Here is a 21,243-nt window from a genome sequence, read left to right on the forward strand (position 1 = left end):
ATACGTCCTGTATTTAACTATTATATATTTCAATGTTGGATCAATTATTATTATTCATTGTTCTTCGTATTTTTACGCGTACCAAAAATAAATAACAACCACCCATAATATTAACTATGACATCCGACAAAATTTGAAACATAAAATATAAAAATATACTTGTGTACAAACGTCGATAAAATATCAAATTTTTTTCGACTTTTGAAGTGAACGTGTTTTAATGATTAAATTGTTCCGACATTATGGAATTATATTCTATACTTGGCTAAAATGTACAGTTATTAATAATCTTGAACAATTTAAAATTTAAAAATATGTATACTGTGGTAAAAAATGGAAACAGAACTTGGATATATGCCGGCAAAAACGCAGAGACATTATTGTCATAGATTAGAAGAAGGCAATTGTTTTTTTTTAAACATAACTATGATTAATATACCGAATGGTGAGTAACATAGATCTAAATTAAATGTTTAAATGAAAACAATGAATATGAGTTGTAATCTAAAAAAATGTGAATAACACTCCGTACCCAAGAAAACGTCGCTGTCCAACTATCGAAAAAAACGTTAGCTTCCAAAAAATATATAAAAACGAAGCACATGATGTTATATGGATATTTTGTACCAACAAAAATGAAAACTTTTTATTTATAAACGATAAAGGAATGAACATAAATAATTATGTTAGCAATAAATTGAAAATACTATTGTTCAATTTGAAAAAATTTCCATTGACGATTACATTCCAGTTAGAATTTTTTTCCATCAATTTTCGTTCTTCGTGGATTCGAAAATGTTATAAATACGTTTCTGTTGTGTTCTTCCCACTCCCCTCTCTAATAAACGTACATTCACGTATGCATTTTTATATAAAAAGTTGTGCGATGCATGTTTGACCAAAGGTTTTGTACTGTATCCAAAAAATGCTCATAATGGATTTTGAAATCAGAATACGTATTACATAGAAGTCGGCAGTATAGTGTTCGTGGACGGTATTTTTTATCTCGATCAAAACTTGGAAAACTACAAACTTTAGGTCCATCTAAACTTTATATTGAAAAAGACAAAACACGAGGAACAATTTCGAATAACGCTCTTAAAAATTTCTAAAACCAGATGACTTTGAAGCATTGTTTGATTTGATAGCCGATACACCGACGGTGGAACAGAAATAGAACAAATTCGCACATAATACGCTACAGAAACTTACGTGAAAGGAATAATAATTATCCTTCTTAACGCGCTTCGTTCACCGTTGAAATATTAACGGTAATAGCATATGCGATGTTTGTTTTCGTGCAAAGTTTAATGCATATTTTCACCCGTCTTTATGGAATTACAAATGAACGCTGTCGACGAAACGTCAAAAATTGAAGCTTCCGTAAGAAATCGTGCACGGACCGGTTGAATTTTGGCGGCGTTTAACGCAACGTTTGCCTGTTTGCGGCGCGTGAAACATACTGAAGACGTGCTCTACAGTATTTATTTATATTTTATTAAATAATTTTTAAAACGAAATATATTACGTTGGATTTACTAGGAACGCTAATTTTACACACAGCAATGAGCTCATTATGATGTATGCGTTAACGCGAGAAAATTCAACCGAACGACCTTTTAAAAAGCGTACGGAGACAAATGAGATTATTTGTGCCTATAATAATGCTGGTCATACCGTGTAGGTATTCATTTATTAGCAGCATCGCGGAGTAAACATAGAGAGTTTTTACGGACTTTTGGTCTTTTTTTTTAAAATATTACTTTGCCTATTTAGAAACGTGTAATAATAATTGGACAAAAAAGGCACAACCAAGTTTAAGGAAATTATAAATAATTTAAATGCTACCAGAAATTATAATATACATGTTTACATGCATGAAAGATTATTTCTATTACGACCGTCGTCATCTTGAATTTTTTTTGCTACCTCTAACTGCGTTGAAATCCACATGAAACCACCACTAAATTGCGTTTCGATGTCGAAAGCTCGATGTAAAATTAATAATTTTTTCTATATCCAACACGGGTGCACAACTTTTTTCACAAACAATTTTTATCGCGGTAAGAATGGAAAATCGTGCAACATATTCAGTACAGTCATCGTCCGCGCTCACACCATAGTGTGAAATGTAAAATAATGTACAAAAATTAATTCTTCTTATGAGTTTCAGCAGATTTTTCGAAGACAGTTAATTAAATTCCATAATGGATGACTCAAACAATTTCTGACGGTCAACGAAGTTTGGTTGCCGATCGTCTGACCGTTGGACGATAGTTTGTTCTCGCGCTAAGCGAAGATGAACAATGATGCGTACATTTGTGTGGAACACGGACAGATAACGTTTTATAAGACACCATCGAGAACATTAATGATAGTAAAAAGCGATCGGAAAAAGAGGAGTCACTCTGAAGTTTCGATAGAACAAATGAAAAACTGTTTGAAAAACACAAATATCTTCTTCTTTTTTTTTTTTTGAGACTAATACCGTTGTAGGAGTTTACGATTTTACTGCATAATATAATTTGAAAAGCATCGTCACAGATAAAATTAATGAAAAACAAAGATTTTTTACGGCGGTTTTTTAAAAATAAATCTAATTTATTAAATATTGTAATTCATATTATATGTATGTATGTACGTATTTATACTTTAGGTATTCAAACCGTGAATTTTAAATAATTCTTTTTTTTAATTTTTAATAAAACTCAATACCTCGAATTTTTCGACATTCGAAATTCTTTCTGTTCATCTTGGAATGCGACATAACGAAATTCTACTGAATATATATTATAAGCTACGCTATAAAACTGTTTTATAATATATTTCTTTAATTACTATAGTAATGTTCGTAAATGTTTTCAATCTCATTTTAATTGGATCATCTAATTGTTAACTATTATTTAAATCAAACGAGGATAACAAACTTATAAAATTAGGCATTCACCTGTATACACCACAATTAGGCATACACCACGGCTGAAAAGAAAATGAGTATAATGTTGTTTAAACAAAATATTTTCACGTGCATATTTAACTTATGACGGTATTTAACTTAAACTGTAACATCATAAAGGTTATAGATTAAAATAAAATGAATACGAAATGCAATTAAAAACTGTTTTTATTAAATAATATTATTATTACACTTACATTATGCGTAGATAATTAAAAATAATATTGTGTTCTTATGGTAATGTTGAAAACCGCAATAGTTAGTTATGAATGAATACTATAATAATTATATTTACTACGTTATAATGTTTTCTCATATAAATAATAGTTGTATTTTTACACACAGTTATAATATATAATGTAATATTACTGGGCATATACGCCTAGCGTACCCACACAAAAATCTAGACGTACAATCGTTTTCAGTTTTAAGAATATACATTCGTACATAAATATATTGTTACATGATTAAATATTTATCTAAAATGAAAAACAAAACCACTTTTAAATCAATAAAATCAATAACTCTTAAGTATCTTATTATATGTATAATGTTCAATCCTGGTTGAAATATTGCATCAATCTTGAAACACGATTCTGTTTGTTCCGTCTCCACTCTCACATGCATAAACATTAATAATGTACACAAGAAATACCAATGTGACGTTCCAATGATGATTATTTCAACCAAAACCTGCATTAAAGAGATTTTGGAAATCGTTTATAAAAATGTATTTTTTAAATTTTTGTGTACAACGATAGCATGCCAATTTTACGCTACGAAAAACGGGTTGTTTCAAAATAATTTATTTTCGATTTTCTTCCATTCGAGTTACAACTAAATTAATAGGGCATTCGTTTACGGCGTCAGTTATTTCTAGAAAATGTGCAAATAATATAAAAATTATTATTAGTTAAGTGAGATTCCGCAATAAGGGCTATATCAATTATTTTATCGTGTAATATTACAAATAATTCGTTTGTATGGTTTAGAATACCGTTACGATTCCAAAGGAAGACAAGGAGAGAGATTATTTATTAAAATATATTTCGGGTGGTGTTTGAGCCTCAAAGATTAAACATTTTGTAGGTGTAGTCGTTAACTAATCACTGGTATTACATGTATAATATACACTGTACATTGTACAGTTTTAGATACTGGGATACTCGGTGAAATATAGCATTTAGTGTGAATTTTATTAAAACAAGAAAACATGCATTACTTTATATTAAATTATAGTATATTTTCATTAATATTATAAGCCACCGTGTGCTGCGTTAATTTGTTTTTAAATAATAATCATCGGAACTTGCTCTGGTTCATTAGAAATGCAGTGTTCTAGATTAGTGGAGCCACGTCTGTTTAAAGATAAGTTAACTAATTTGTAATAATAATTAGACTTGCTGAAATTTATTTTACTAGGTCATATACCCATACAAATATTATCCAATAAGCCTTTTTAAAAATTATCTTATCATTTATCTCCGTTGAAAATAAAAAGTTGTTTAATCTAAAGGTGCTATGGGAAAATAAAATCTTATTAAAAATAACTAAAATATAATACAAATTACAATTATATAGACTTTTTATGACGAAGTCTTATATATTTTCAATTTGATAATTTTTTTTTTTTTTTTACGATTTTCTGAATACGTCAATAAATCTATATATATAGTGATTCATAGCTTACTGGAAATAATATTGTACGAGTAATTGTTTTATTGTATTTATGTTTAAAATATATCAAAGATCAAATCAATATCTAATCAGTAATTAATCTCACGTATTACTTACCTGAAATATCAAATGTCCTAGGCCGATTCATTGGTATTTGAACATGAAGGTCCTTCGCCATATATGTTATCTATCAAACATGGAAAATATTAATTATGTACAATTACAGCAAACATGCAGTTACATAATAATAATATAACCGTACATCTAGTCATATATTACGAAACGATTATTTTTTCATACTATTTTTTCAGTACTAACATATTTAGAGTTATATAGATTCCAAGAAATGAATGTTAAATTAATCAGTAAACTTAACGAATTAGTATATATTTACAAAGAATACAAGGAGCCAATATATTTGCGGTTCATGACAAAATTAAAGGTTTTATGGAAAAACTTAATTTATGACAAAACAACATTGAAAAGCAATATTATGATTGCTTTGAAACATTTCAAACTTTCATAATTAAAAATGATATAAAAGTAACTGATGAAAGTAACTAACAATTCCAATTCTTTCAGCTGAAGCTATAAAAACACTACTCGAATTCTTATCTTCAAATATGTGTGAAGTTGAATTTTTGGTAATGGTGGGCATTAAAAACAAACATCGGAATAAGCTAAACTTATCGAACTCTTTACGTTTGAAAATAACTAAAATTGACGTCGATGTCAATGCTGTTATTAACCAAAAGAGAAAACCAGCATACATTTTGCATACAACTCATTATTAAAAGTACATTTGTAAGAATTTATTAATTATAAACCTATAAAATACTAAATACTTAATAAAAATGTATACATATTTATATAATACAAATATTGTTTTTTACTTCTTTTTGAAAAGTGAAATAATGTGGGTCACGAAAGATTTTTCAGAGGAAATTTGGGTCGCGGTACTAAAAAGATTGAAAACCGTTGTCATATGTTATATCTATATTCTATCATTCAAATAACATACACCTAGGTATTTTAGGTAGGCTAGGTAGATAATCTACATTTGTTCAGTCAACAATTAAATGACAGGTCTCTTCGATCAAATAGCGTGGATAAAATAATAAAATAAACAGTTGTTATTACTCGTCCGTGTATGCTCACTGTGTAATCAACGTTTTAATAAAACATCCTAAAATGTAAATTTTAAGTCACATTTGCAACATAATTTGTTATATAATTGAACACTATATATGAACACTCTTGATACCACTTCGGAAGCACTTATAAAAGATACTAATAATTGGCTAATAATCTCTGTAATTGAAGCCTTTATGTTAATAAAAAATTAAAAAAGGTAAGTTCTAAACGCAACCGCTGCATGTGTTACATTTTGTCCTCATCTTACAAACAGGTATAAGCTACAAGTCGAACAAAATTACAAATTTGTCATGTTGTTAGTTTTTTGCTTTAAATTTAATATAAGTTAACCTATGTAAGATGTAAACAATAAATATGAGTATGATATTTTATCAACGGTTTATTCAATAAAATAAATACATGGAAAGGTTTAAATTTACATACAGGTATATAAATGATTTTTGTTTCAGAATAAAACGACATGGGTTATAGTATTATTTTCTATATCAAAAGATTATAGTGTTGTACCGACTAACTGGCTAATTCAAAATTATACTTTCAATTTATAAAATTGTAATATACAATATATATATATATATATAAGTCTTCGGAAATTTACAAACTATAGTATAATAAGAACTGTTTTACATGTATATAATTAAAAAAAAAAATTAAGCAAAAATATCTTTTAGGAGGTATGCAGATATTGACTTAGTCATTCTGCTCTATAGTGTATGTACTATTTACACATACATTTATTTATAATATTGATTGATGGACATATTTAGAATATTTAGAACGTATAAGAAATTTAAATATAAAATCCGAACTAATAAGATTTTAGTTGACTTCAAAATGCCAAAGCTAAAAATAATTGTTTTAATCGTTGTACCTATTGTAAACCGTGAAACCCATAATCTATAATGGTATTAATATTATTTTTTAATACATAATAGTTTATGAAAATCCTGTATTAAAATTTATTTTTGTAATTGTATTAATAGACAAATATTGTCGTAAATAAAGTGTACAAAGTGCAAGTAAAAAATAAATATCATAAAAGCCACTATTGTTTAAAATAATTAGGTATATACAAAACGATAAAAAAAATTAATTAAATTAATATTGACATTCAAATTTATCGTATAAATTAATACAAAATAATCTGATAATTCTTCGTTCAAAATAATTTTTAAACTTTAGTTATTTTACAGTTTCCTTAAAAACTTGCTTTGTTCTAAAGTATAAATATATTTATCATATTTTAATATATGAAAAGATTCTTTGGAAAATCCTTAAGTATTGTTTATTTCGTTTACCTAATATTGGATTACTAAGTAAACACATCAATCAATTACCTACATTTTATTTTTATTCCTTAATCATTTTTTTTTTTTTTTTTAATTTACATTTTTAACTAGAAAATTTGCTTCATACATTACGCTCATAACATTAAATTTATTTCTCAAAAGATTAAATGCTGTGCTAAGTAAAAAAAAGCATTTCGAAATAATACAATACTTAGTAATGTTATATTATATTATATGTGCATTATGAATGCATACTTTCGTTTATTAGACAGTTTATATTCTTATGAAGTTTTAATGATAAATTTATTTTAATTTAGTTCCGATATAAATACAAAATATTGTTTTAATAGTATAAAGTCAAGTAACAAAATGTAATATTTTAAAGAATATAATTTTAATGCAAACTCATTGAATGGTATGTATATAATTTTTAAATATAAATTCATAAATTATTATACAATTCTCTTAATTTTATATTCAATTTATTGACTATAATTTTATTCATCGCCATATTGATTAAAATCCACACCATTTCGGAGGAAAAATGGTAACATTGAGGAAACCGTAGTAAATTGTAAGGATAGCTAAACATGATATGTTGCTCATATTATCAACACTGATAAATCGCTGGAGAAACTAAAATCAAGAAATGATCAATCAGAATTTTAAACGGCCCAGACGAATGCCACGTATATTACAAATCCAAGACACTGATAACAGATACAGATGGACAAATTCAGAATGAAGAAAAAGCCTACTTAAGCCGTCTTGTCCAAAAGTGAAATGTTTGTTAACAACTGCACATGAAATGTTTAAAAAGTAAGAGCGCTGTACAATGAGAAAACTACATTTGTGTACTTTATGTGAGCAAGTGTGATATTTCTGACAGGCGTAAGTATAACCGATGTTTCCGGCTGTTGGTCAGTTTGCATTCGAAATTGGGTTTGAGCAAAGATTGTTATAATAATTAATAAATATGAAATTGTATAAATTTGGTACGTTTTTTAGGTAATGCCAAAAAAACCAAACTACGAATGCTTATATCACAGTTCGTTATAGATGATATGATTTTCAAAAGATTTTTATTTTAACAATTATGAAATCTTGAAAAATTAATACAAAGTTGTGAGTCATATAAATGTATATTTATCTTACTGGCTTATGAAAAAAAATTTAGCTCCAATTTCAAAAAAATAATTTTATGTGCATTTGAATATAACATTTTGATAAAACTCTACAGGTTACAGAAAATCCACAACATTATTATGGTTGAAAATGCATGTAACTTTTAGTTTAAAAATTTAAAGCTTATTTATAATGATAATCGCAGCAATTCGAAACATTTTCTTACATTACAGAATTTTATAGACATTTCATCATTTTCGAAGTATTTTTTTCGATGAACATTTAGAAAACGTTTAACAATAGCTCGACTGATAATAACAAATGGCATGGATAAGTATTTGGTTTAAACGTTTATTCGCCTTAAGTCAACAATACGGTTTCTTTTCAAACTTATTCAATAATATACATATAAAACTAATAATAAAACTGTTCAAAGTGATATGAAAACAGTGTATTTCTTTAAACTAATGATTTTGAAATTAAATAATCCAAAAATGAGTTTTAAATCAAATTTAATGAAAAAAAATAATAATTTTGTAAATTATTGGTTATTAAATTCTGTACAGAAAATACTTGTAATTAATTAAACTAGTTTAAGATATTTATTAAGAACAACCAAACCAAAAGAATTTTATACTATAATAGAGAAAGTAACATTTCCAATGTGTTATAAGACACTCAAAAATAATCGGGAAACTAAGAATCAGATGGAATGTTCACGATCTCAATAGTAACATTATTAACGTTACGCATTCTGTAATCGATATATTTTTTTTTTATCCTTGCACAAAACGTGACAATTAAAAAAAAAAAAAAAAATTAGCTGTAAAGCCACTTATTTCCGACAAGTTCAACACCCGTTGTGAAGTTGATTTAATCGACTTTTAATCTAACTAAAGCAGTTCAAGAGGTACTTCAAAACTTTCGTGTTTTCTTACAACAATTAATTATTAAATATTCACCCGGGTGATGAAAATCTACAGAAGGTTGCAAAAGATAATTAATCCAAGAAATTGATGTAATGGACCTACCACTCCGTTAAAATTAAAAATTAAAAATATCTGATGCAGATAAATATACTCGTAATATATTTTTTTGGTAGTAGGCTACTTAACGCATTTTCTTCCAACCGATCATAAACATTTTATCATTTAATGATACCAAGGGGTAAACACATTATGGAACCACTTGATTATTTGGTTTAATTACTTTTTGAAACATATAAAAATATATTTGTTTACAGGCAATATAAGAAATATGGCGTTATAAGAAAAAATTTTATTATTTCATTTTAAAACTTGAATGAAAATTATAATATTCATAAAAAACATAAAAAAAAAAATTTAGGAAAAAATATGCAAATATCAATAAAGTCATTGTAAAATAGAAGCTATCATCGTAAATTTAACAAACCATTTAAACATCAAATCAATGCACATATTTTTTTTTATTATCTTGATCTTCATCATAAAGATCGTATAAACATTTTTTTTGGTAAATAAACCACATAAAATCAGAACACTTTTCGCTTTTTACAAGATCTAATAAAAATTAAAATATGATTTTCTATAGCTGAATTTCATGCATTAATTTCACTTTATTTTCTTTTGATCAATATCATATTATAAAAATCGTTTGATTACATTATTACCTATTTAGTAGAACACACAACAATCTGAACATCTGCCTACAATATCACAGTCTCATATTTTTTATACAACTTAAATTTGAAGAAAATATAATACTTTAGAACAATATAATAAATGAATTGTATATAAACGTAATCATCGTATTTTTAATTGTTCCTAGAATTATTTGTTAATAGACAATTAGAGAATTAAGCTGTTGAACTACGATTAAGATTATGTTCAAATAATCTCGATGTGACGGCCAAACATATTATGAGTAAAATGTTTATGGCGAAAAATTTTTGCATAAAAAATTAAAATGTAAATGTAAAATTTACAGTAAGAGTGTAAAATTTACCAATAATTATACATTCAATACGATTAAAAATTAGTATATTTTGAAAATACGTATACATAAGTGTTTTTTTTCGTGTAGGTTTTAAAAAATGGTAGCTATGTAAATTTAACATTACAGTTGTGTTGGTAAATATGAAAAACATGAATTCCCTTCAAAAGTTTTAATTGGAATCAGTGGCGCTTACTTATTCTAACCGACATGGGTCGAACATATTATATTAACACCGACCACCCCCCACTCATTACCCAAAAACATTAGCAAAGCAACTCCAATAAAGGTAATTTTTGAGCTCGAGGTAATGGAACTTAGCATTTAAGGCATGAACCTAGGTCTAATCAGGTTTCACGTATTCGAAATTTAAACAACATATAACAAATTGCAAATATTTTTAACCACCCAATTTTTTTCGAGAGATCGACTGACCCCCTTGACCTATGAAGTGGGCGTCTATGATTGGAATTCAATAAACAAAAAATATGTATCGAACCATGTTTTTAACGAAATTGAAAATAAAAATTCCACAATACGGCGACAATTATAGTGGATTTAATTTAGTATAAAAGACATTTTTGATATTAGCAGCAATACTTTAATGACTAAAATTTTAATTTAAAATTTTCTTAAATATAATATTTTGTTTTGTCTCCGTGATACTAACTACCATTATTTTTCTAAAAGCTTATTGTATTATAAGTGTTCAGCTTTTAACAGTACTTTTTCAATTCAAAATAAATGTCAAGCAAACTTATACATATATATGTGTGTGTGTTACGGTAATAGTACGAATACCGGTGAAACCTAGGATTTACCGGTAAAACCTAGGATATACATTATTTGTTTGGTCAAACCCCGAATGATTTTAGCAGTTCGGACTTTTACAAACGAGTTTTGGTAAATCCTAGGATCGACAATCAATGTTTGTAAAAGTCCGAAATCATATATTTTTTCCGATTCTCTGATAATTCTTACCTGTATTTATTCTTGTGCATTGGTGTTGATACCAATAGTTTTAATTTATATACCTAATTCAATTTTTGACTGAGATACGAATTATAATAAAAGTTGTAAGCAATGATTCAATGATTAAGATATGGAACAGGTTTAATAGAAGAATAATTTAATAAATTGATATCAGGGCCAACTGCAGGAAGTAATTTTATAAGCAGTATTCGTTTTACAATTGTCGCGGTTAGTAATACGAGTATACACATTATTCAATATATCGTTTAAAATACGATTTTATGAAATTTTAAATGGTGTTGTGGAGTTAAAAAATGACAAAAATAATTTTTATTTAACTGATGAAAAATATAATATATTTATAAGTGAAGTTAAAGAAGCTAAATCTGTTAGTGTGAAAAAAACAGTTCACTTTCGGCGACTTAAACGGTTTGATATTGTCAATATTACTGGTGAAAAAAACTGATTGTTCCGATGAATGACGACTCCGAAGTAATACATTATTATGTTCGATATAATGAGATATATGAAATTATCCACGATGCTCATATTGCAACAGGCCATGGAGGTGGAAAACGGATTATGTATGAAGTTAATAGCAAGTATTAAAATGTTAACATTGAGGCAATAAATATTTATTTAAAATTATGTGAACCATGTCAAAAAAAACATAGTATGCCCAAAAAAGGTCTTACTGTTAAACCAATTATACACACCGAAATTAATTCACGCTGTCAAGTAGACCTCATTGATATGCAAGCAAACTCTGATAACGATTATAAATTCATAATGGTGTATCAAGACCATTTAACAAAATTTTTTATTTTACGACCACTGAAGTTCAAACGGGTTGAAAAAGTCACATACTGCTTACTCGATATTTTTACCCTTTTCGGTGCACCAAATATTCTCCAGTCAGACAACGGGAGAGAGTTTGTTAACGCTGTTATTACGAATTTATGTAGTATGTGGCCTAAAGTGAAGATAGTTCATGGAAAAGCTCGTCACAGTCAATATCAAGGTTCTGTTGAACGTGCCAATCAAGTATGATTGCAATCTGGATGGAAACGAATAACACAACAAAATAGTCAGAGTCTTTAAGATTCGTGCGAGCTATGAAGAACGGAGCTTTTCATTCTAGTACGTATTATTATATACTATTGTATTGAAAGTAATACTAATTTAATTTCGTATTTATTTTTTTGTATAATATAATTAAAATTATATTGTATAGTATAATACATATTACAATTAATAAATTGTATTTATTAATGCATAAATTATATAATTATATATTATGTAAGTATTTTTATACATGTCTAGGAATAGAACGCTTTCCATATGAAGCCATGTTTGGAACTAAAATGAAAATGGGATTAGCAAGTTCAATCATTCCAAAAAATATATTAACAAACCTTCAAACAAAAGAAGATTTAGAGGGAGTACTTACACACCTAAACTTAAAATCAATTGAAGTTGTCGAGATAGATGAAGAAATTGGAGTCGTCAAAGAACCTGTGGAAGTAGAAGGAACGAGAGAAACTGAAGATAATAAAATAACAGATCGGGTACAAACAATTAAGCAACACCGAAACGAATCGCATATGGAACTACAAAAACAAGCCACAAAAATGAAGTCAATATCAAGCAAACAAATATCGAATGTATTAACTGGACAAACAGTTAAAATTAAAATCTCAGAAGTCGATAGAAGTAAATTTGATGCACGCACATTACTCGCTGTGGTATAACAAGTTATGGATGGAGATTTTTATCGTTTGGGTACAAAAGCGGGAACACTATCTCAACTATTTACTCGAAATCAGTTCACTCTATGCGAAGAGAACTTTTTGGAATCGACAATAATCCAGAAAATGAAATTAGAATTTGTCAAGCGATATCACAACTATCTTTGACTGGAAGACAAGGGTTAATAAGGTGTGACTGTTTAAAAAAAATGTATTACAAATCGCTGTAAATGCTGATCTAAAAATGTATTGTGCAACTCAAGATGTCACGGTAATCAAGCCTGCACAAATAAATATTTTTTCTTAATAAAAATAAAAAATTTAAAAAAAAAACGATCGTAATAGGTAATATGTAATAATAAGTTGAAATAAGTTTAAATTTTCGTTTTAATATGTACCTAATAATAATATTAATATTTATATTAAATAAAAATATACATCTTTGTCATAATTACATGTTATAATAGTGTGCCTACAATATATCTCCGCGATTACCCACATGCTGTCTACAAACATTTCCCCCGCGCGCGATGGCACTATCGTCGAATGATTTATACGATAAAAGGCAAACCGATACCGTAGCTTTTTATACCGACCAGCAATCATGATGAACTATGTAATCAAAACTAATTATTATGTTGAACAATATTGATATCAACACGAATGTCATGTGGTACTATGATGCACCATACACGTACAATGCTCAAGAATAAATATAGGTAAGAATTATCAGAGAATCGGAAAAAATATATAATTTCGGACTTTTACAAACATTGATTGTCGATCCTAAGATTTACCAAAACTCGTTTGTAAAAGTACGAATTGCTAAAATCATTCAGGGTTTGACCAAACAATAATGTATATCCTAGGTTTTACCGGTATTCGTACTATTACCGTAACATATATATATATATATATATATATATATATATATATATATGTATAAAATACTCAGCATTAACTATTTGGTCTACTATTGATAAATCGATAATACATTAATACATTAATAATTAGCAATTGCATACCATTAGAAATTAATATAAAAAAAAATAAAAATAGTTGAAAAGTTTTTATGTGTATAAATAACATACATAAATAAAATTATATTTTATAATTATTTCGCACCTAGTCATTTACCATGGGCTGTAGGTACACATTTTCCATGGTAGATATAACATTTTTGGAGACATGATTAAAATTCATAAAACCCGAATTCATTATTCATTGTGGCTTTCGTTTGTCATTAATTACGTACCTTTATCAAGTTTTAGCTCGATAATTGAGTTAAGAAAGTATTTAAAATCAATAAAAGTAAGCAGTTTTTGTAAACTCTTATAAAATCTATCATATTTTCAAATTGATCCTACACTAATCACCAATCAGGTGGATAAATGAGCAGAGAACAAATTTTTATTAAGTTAATAAAAAAATACAAATTTAATACATATAACACATAAGTTAATACTTAATAAAAGACAAAAATTAAAAAATGAATTGGTAAAAATTAGTTTGTATTATAAATTTAATTTTAATTAGTAGAAAAAGCAAGATTTTTTTTTTCAAAGTGCTTTTTAAAAGATTAAATGTTTATACTTTCTTATAAAAATATGTGAAAAATAATTACTGGCGAAATATATTTTTATTTTCTTAACTCATGTTGTTCTGTATCGAACAATTCTGTATATATGTTGTTCTGTATGTATGTATTCACATATTAAATAAGACATAATAAACTGTTAAAAATGTTGTTTTGAATTTTGAACTTTTTGATTAAAATACTTTAAGGAGAAAACATTTGAATATTTATCTTTAATTGCATAAATCTCATACGAAAGGTTCCATTTCGATTCTTGAGAACTTTTCAAATGTTATTAATTAACTGTTCTAATATAATAATTGTAGTAATTATTACTACTACTACTTCTACTACTACTACTACTACTACTACTACTACTACTATCACTGCAACTAGGATTTTCGCAGCGTAAACTAGCTGAATTTATATTCGTTACATAGATACTGACCAGGTAAATATTTTAATATATTTTATGTTATTATAATGCAATTTTTATTTATAAAGTTTAACCAATACAATATTGTAAACAATGATTCACTGTTGGTTTAAAATGGCATTATCTTACCGTTATCATCGTTAGATTCAGTGCAGACCGGCTGATCTACACCCGATGTCGTATGACAACTGCAACTACCTTGCACGCAGTTACACTGAGCTACGTCTTCGTTGCTAACCACCGAGTCTTCAGGAGATTTGGACACTTCGTAAGCATCGTTCGTTTCACTTATCTCTGACGAGTCTAGGTCCTTGTTTTTTTTCCTGATTTTTATTGACGACTAAAAAAAGTCGGAAATCAAACCAACACAGCCCGAGACATTAATAATTATTCATATTATTTATACTAATTATTAATAAATGTGTAAAAAAATAAATAAATGTATACGAATTCATATCGGCCAACAGTGCTGTGCGTACCTTATCTTTGCTTCCTTTCTTCTGTAACCATTCCGAAAACATAGAAAAAAAACATTTTGTGTTTATTTTATTCAACCATTCAATACAATTTTCCACTTCTGGTTTCAGCTTGCTCAGTTTATTTACCTGTAATGAAAATCGTCTATGTGGCAATTTCTTTCCACCTTTTCTTTTAGATATATGAGGGTTTTTCTTACATATAGTTTTATCCCGTAATAATCCCATTTGGACGTACACACGATTGAATTCTTCCTAGAATAATTATTTATTTATTTTACCAAATAATTATAATTTATTATGTTATAACTCATATATATATATATATATATATACGTATTGTGCATGCCGGACGACTATAGGTACATTAAAAATGTATACACATAGATCGTTAAAAAAAAACATTTGAGCAGTCTTTATTTTTCATGTTCTTATAATTTTAAAACAATATGTCTTTTTTTGTGTCGTTACAATTAGCATTTTAATTAAATCCGTACGATCATGCAGCAATAGTAAATTAATCTTAAAATCATTAACTATTTTCACATACATAATTTTTTTTATTACTATAATCCACGTACATCAAATGTTTAATACATTTTTTAACCTCTAATAGTCAAAAATTAATTACAACGATAAATATTGTAAATAGTTTACTAAGAACTATAATTGACCGATTTCATGCGTTTTCACTTTCACAGTTTAGCGAAAGGGGTGTTATATCTAAACAATATTTTGCTCTGAGATATAAAAGGACGTTCATTACTATAGTAACTTGAATATATTTGACAGATTATGCAATTATGGTATATAAATTATACTTCAAGACTACTGTGTTAATATTCGAATATACTTTTATTTTTAAGTTAAAAATCTTTCATTGCACTTACTGATTCTTGTTAAAAATAACTAAATTCATAATTATTCGATACTGTATAAGTAAAAACTTTTTACGCAAAGTTTATAACTGCAAGAGTATAGTCTAATTAATGCAAAGAGTAAAATGTAGATTAGTGAGAATACGTTACAAATTACAATCTCGGTATTTTGAATGGCTAAATAATTATGTGTTTTAAAAAAAAAAAAAAAAACGTTTAATTAGTATAAAATGGTTTTTTTTTTTTTAATACTTGTTAATACTGATTAAAAACAGACATTTTCAGGTAAGTAGTTTCAATTAAAATGTTTTATATCTCTCTCTACTTCTGTTTTTAATGTTTTGTTTTTCTTCCTTGAGTTAAATTAATAAAATGAATATACATTTATTTAAATGTTAAATTCCTGGTGATATAAATACAATTTAATTCAAGAACTTTATTATTCAACTAAATCCAAACGTAAATAATGATCATTAAGTACAAAATGATTTTATTAACAATAGAAATTTTAATTAATTTTAAAATTAACAATTGCATGAATAAAATAATTTTTGAATAATTCTTTATTATTAAAATAAAATATGTACCTACCTTAAGTATAAGTTAAAGCGTGTGAGTGAAACTTTATATTTCCCCCGGTAGTATGGGCCGGTCAAAAATATTGCCCCCCCCCCCCCTATCAAAAACTGAAATGACGCCACTGTACGAAACACTTTTCTAGTGACTAAATAAACTAAATATTACTTAAGTTTTACGCAAATGATACGTGGATTATTTGACAAGTTCAAAATCTTCAATCGTACTAAAATATGAAAATATTACCCTTATTTCATCCGCAGTCATTTCTGAGATATTCATATCTCTAAAGTCTTTATCGATTATCTCAGGTTTCAATGAATCAGACAGTTCTTGATTCATAGAGGCATTTCGAAGTTCAGCGTTCACTTTTTTTTGATACCATACCTAACAATGTTAATTATTAATGCCCGTGTATATGCAATATATATATACATACATATACCATATATATATTAGACACTTATATTTTTCAATTTATTATTTTTTATTTAATCTTATTTTATTTTAACTAATAACTCAAATAACTACTAATAAAAATATTATAAAAATTTGGATACTATATTCAACTTATTGTCTATTGATGTTTATGTTAATCAACTAAAAATGCTAAAATAATATATATAATATTATATTTTTGGTTTCTGAGAAGAACAGCTTAAGTCAATTTTTGGCATTTTTTTTTTTTTTTTCATTTTGCCTTATGTAATTTTTTTCACTTTATTTTTTGGTCTAAATGGCATAAGTATGTATATTTCAATTCAAGTTATACTGAAAATAAGAATATCTTAAGTCAATATGATGTACTTTTTGATTGGCAAAAAAGGCATACATCGATGATATGACTTAAACCATTTAGAACGAATATATTTTTTTTCTGATTGATAGTTTTGGCTTAAGTCCATTTAGGCCTTTTCAATACATCACATATTTTATAATTGTTAGACATAAGATATTTTCTACCTTATCGCAAACGCGTTTGTACCATAAGACATAGGATTTAAATCGTTTAATTTTATATTTATAACATCGATAATTGAGGTAAATAACGATAATGCTATAATAATTATAATATATAGTATATTATTTTAATAGTATTGACTATTGACGTTGTTTATCATTTACGATGTTACGATGTCTTATTCGTATTTCGATATCTTTAATTTGGGCACATGATGTTCCTGTTCGTCCTTATTCTAGAAAATTATAACTGATAAAACAGGCAAATAGACAAAGAGGACTTCTATACATAACAGCAAATGGAAAAAAAATAGAGGCTCAATCTAGTTCTAAGGAAATGGTTGCATATCATATGAAATATAAAGATTGGCTGTAAGGAATTAAATCTAACATATTCAATGAATACTGGAATCTGGGCTCTCGTGGCCATAGAGTAGATTTTATTGGATCATCTATAACTAAAAAAAAAAACTATATATATAGAAATAAAACAATAAAATAAAATAACTTAAAAAAATTTAATAAGTTCTAGGAAACGAAATATAAATTCTTTAAAGAAAAGAAATGTTACTTTTGAATATTATTTTAATTCTAATAGACGACCTAAAATTAAAAGGACCTAAAAATGTGCTTCAAAAAATATTTTCTAACAACATTGGATGAAAATGAAAAATTTGTACGTTCAGTCATTGAAAATAAAAAACTGCAGTGTATTATTATGTATATATATTATATTATTACTATTATGGTATACCTAAGTTAGATTCCCGTGAAAAAAGATTACCTGTTAACAAAACAACTGATAAAGCAATTTTTAATGTTCAAAAACATATTTCATCATTCTCCACATATGAAAGTCACTATACTCGCCGTACCAACGATACAGAGTATTTACCATCACACTTAAATTTTACTTTAATTTATAAACTTTACCGTTCCGAGTGTAACGAACCTGTAAGTAAAACAATTTATGAAAGGGAATTCAAGAAAACAAAATTAAAGTTTAAGTTGAAAAAAGCGGATACTCGCCACAAGTGTGATGTTTTCAAAATGAAAATTGAAATGGAAACTAATGATGAAAATAAAAATAAATTCATTGATGATCGTGATCACCGTGTGAAAAGTGCTGATAATGCATATAATTCCAAAAGAGTTGACAAGGAAAAATTTAAATTAGATCCATCAATAACTTGTCTAACTTCTGATTTGCAACAATGCTTGCCGACCTCACATTTAGAAACATCCGTTGTTTTTTATAAAAGATTGTATGAAACTTACAATATCTCTACATATAATCTTGAAACCGGTCAGGCATCTTGTTACTTGTGGCACAAAACAATTGCTAGAAGGGGCAATGAATTAAAATGAAAAAAATGAAATGAAATGAAATTGCATCTTGCGTTTATAAAGAACTTTTAAATTTACCAAATAATGTGGAAACAGTAATACTTTATTCAGACTCATGTGCAGGCCAGAACAAAAATTCTTATATATCAGCTATGTTTTATACCGTTCTTAAAAACATAACTACTTTACAACAAGTAAATCATAAATTCTTAGTTCCTGGTCACACTCACGTGTAGTGTGACTCAGATCACTCGCTTATAGAAAAACAAAAGAAATATTCTGCAATTCAAATAGCACATCCAAGATACTGGGCTATACTTATAAGCTGCACAAACAAAAAGAAACCCTTTCATGTTCATGAAATAAATCAAGAAAACTTTTATAATTTTGAAAAATTGTTGAAAGGACCTTTGGTAGTGCGCAAAAAAAATGAAAAAAGAAATAAATTTATTTGGCATGATGTTGCATGGTTGCAATATAGAAGTACTAATATTGATTTTTTGTATTATAAAACTAGTTTATGTGAAATCGAATTTTTTAAAGTATTAAATCTAAAAAGAAGAGACCGGATCAATAATTTTTCATTGGAAAAAATGTATTATGCACCAGTACCAATATCTAAAGAAATAAAAAGGGACTTACTGCAACTTCTCACATTAATACCTACTATTTACCACGATTTTTACAAAAATATGGTTAATGATAGTGCTGAAAATCAGTCATATGATCCAGATCTCGATGAAACTGTATCTGATCACGATGACTAGGTTTTATTATATAGTTATAGTTATTTTATATTATACTTGGATGTATTTTATTATGATGTATTTAAATATAAAAAGGTTAAGTTTTATTTTGATTTGTTAAAATATTAGGTATTTTGTTATAATTATGATATTGGTTATAATTTTTATTTGTTATAATTATTATTATTATTATTATTATTATTATTATTATTACTATTGTGTTAAGTTCTGTTCAAAAAATGAATCATAAATTCTACCTATATGATATGAGAACATAAAGGCTATTAATATTAAATATTATATTTAATATTTTATTTATAAACACTTTTAATTTAGTATTTAGTATTTCTATAAATTGTACAAGTATTTCACATTCAATAAAAATAAGAAAGTTTAAAGAATTATAATATTATACCGTGTTATGAATTCATTGAAATTAAGAGTTAAGTCAAAATGTATAAAATAAAAATGGCTTAACTGCAATCAACTTGTAAGCCTAATATTTTCATAATTGTGTTACTAAATATTAGTTTGGCATGAAAAACTAAAGTAGAAAGTATTTGTAATAGTAATATATTAAATTTTCACTTGTAGCAATTTTCAAAATTGATTTACTTGTTTTGAAAACTATTCGAGATTGGCTTAAGCCCTTCTTCCCAAGAACCAAAGATATACTCTAAAAATTCATAACTATGTTAATATATTTAACTCTACATTTAACAATAGATCTTATTACTAATAAAACTCAATATTTACAAATCGAATAGTAATTTTCATCATTGAAAAAATATAATAAAAAAATATAATTAATTTACCATTATAGACGATCGATGTATAATTTACTTGTCAGAAATATAAACATCGAAAATTACTTTATTAATTTAAAAGAACCAAACTTAATTGTTAAATTGATATGATATTTGCAGTTCGAAAAAATAAAAGTAACAAATTTTTAATTAAGTTATGTTGTTTTTAATTATTTTTAATTTACATTTTAATTTAAAACAGTAAATATTATCTTAGCCCAAAGGGTTCAATATACCATTTACCCGGTCCTGTACTGTTATTTATAAAAAAAAGTATGCACATAATATGTTATATTATTTATACTTATTTAAGCGAGATAGTACCTACTGTATAAAATATATTTTTATAATTATAATTATTTAAAATATAATCTGTAGTGCCTATCGTATCAACTAAAGTGAGAACAATTTTAAGTATAAATTCTGCTTATTGCAAATACAAATACATAAGTTAAATTGTTCTTAATGTAAGAACATAACATTAGATTTAAAATAAACAAGTTTCATTGTTGATTTGATACATCACCACGTAGACTCTGTCATAGG

The 21,243-nt window shown here is 26.6% G+C and overlaps 1 protein-coding gene across 2 annotated transcripts in view; it reads right to left on the reverse strand.

The window, feature by feature from the left end:
• Window positions 1–3,139: 3,139 nt before the first annotated feature.
• LOC112679918 (probable G-protein coupled receptor 158) overlaps window positions 3,140–21,243 on the reverse strand; it is a 35,404-nt gene continuing 17,300 nt past the window's right edge. The window contains exons 7-12 of one of the 2 annotated variants that reach the window (XM_025549865.1): window positions 17,085–17,225; window positions 15,514–15,639; window positions 15,388–15,408; window positions 15,038–15,248; window positions 4,751–4,820; window positions 3,140–3,649 (exon numbers count right to left, since the gene is read on the reverse strand). In XM_025549865.1, the coding sequence (XP_025405650.1) occupies window positions 4,768–4,820; window positions 15,038–15,248; window positions 15,388–15,408; window positions 15,514–15,639; window positions 17,085–17,225 (552 nt within the window). In that variant the 3' untranslated portion in view covers window positions 3,140–3,649; window positions 4,751–4,767. The other variant, XM_025549866.1, reaches the window with a different exon arrangement.

Source organism: Sipha flava, unplaced genomic scaffold (assembly GCF_003268045.1).
Source record: "Sipha flava isolate LNK unplaced genomic scaffold, YSA_version1 170_pilon_pilon, whole genome shotgun sequence".
Taxonomy (NCBI): Eukaryota; Metazoa; Arthropoda; class Insecta; order Hemiptera; family Aphididae; genus Sipha; species Sipha flava.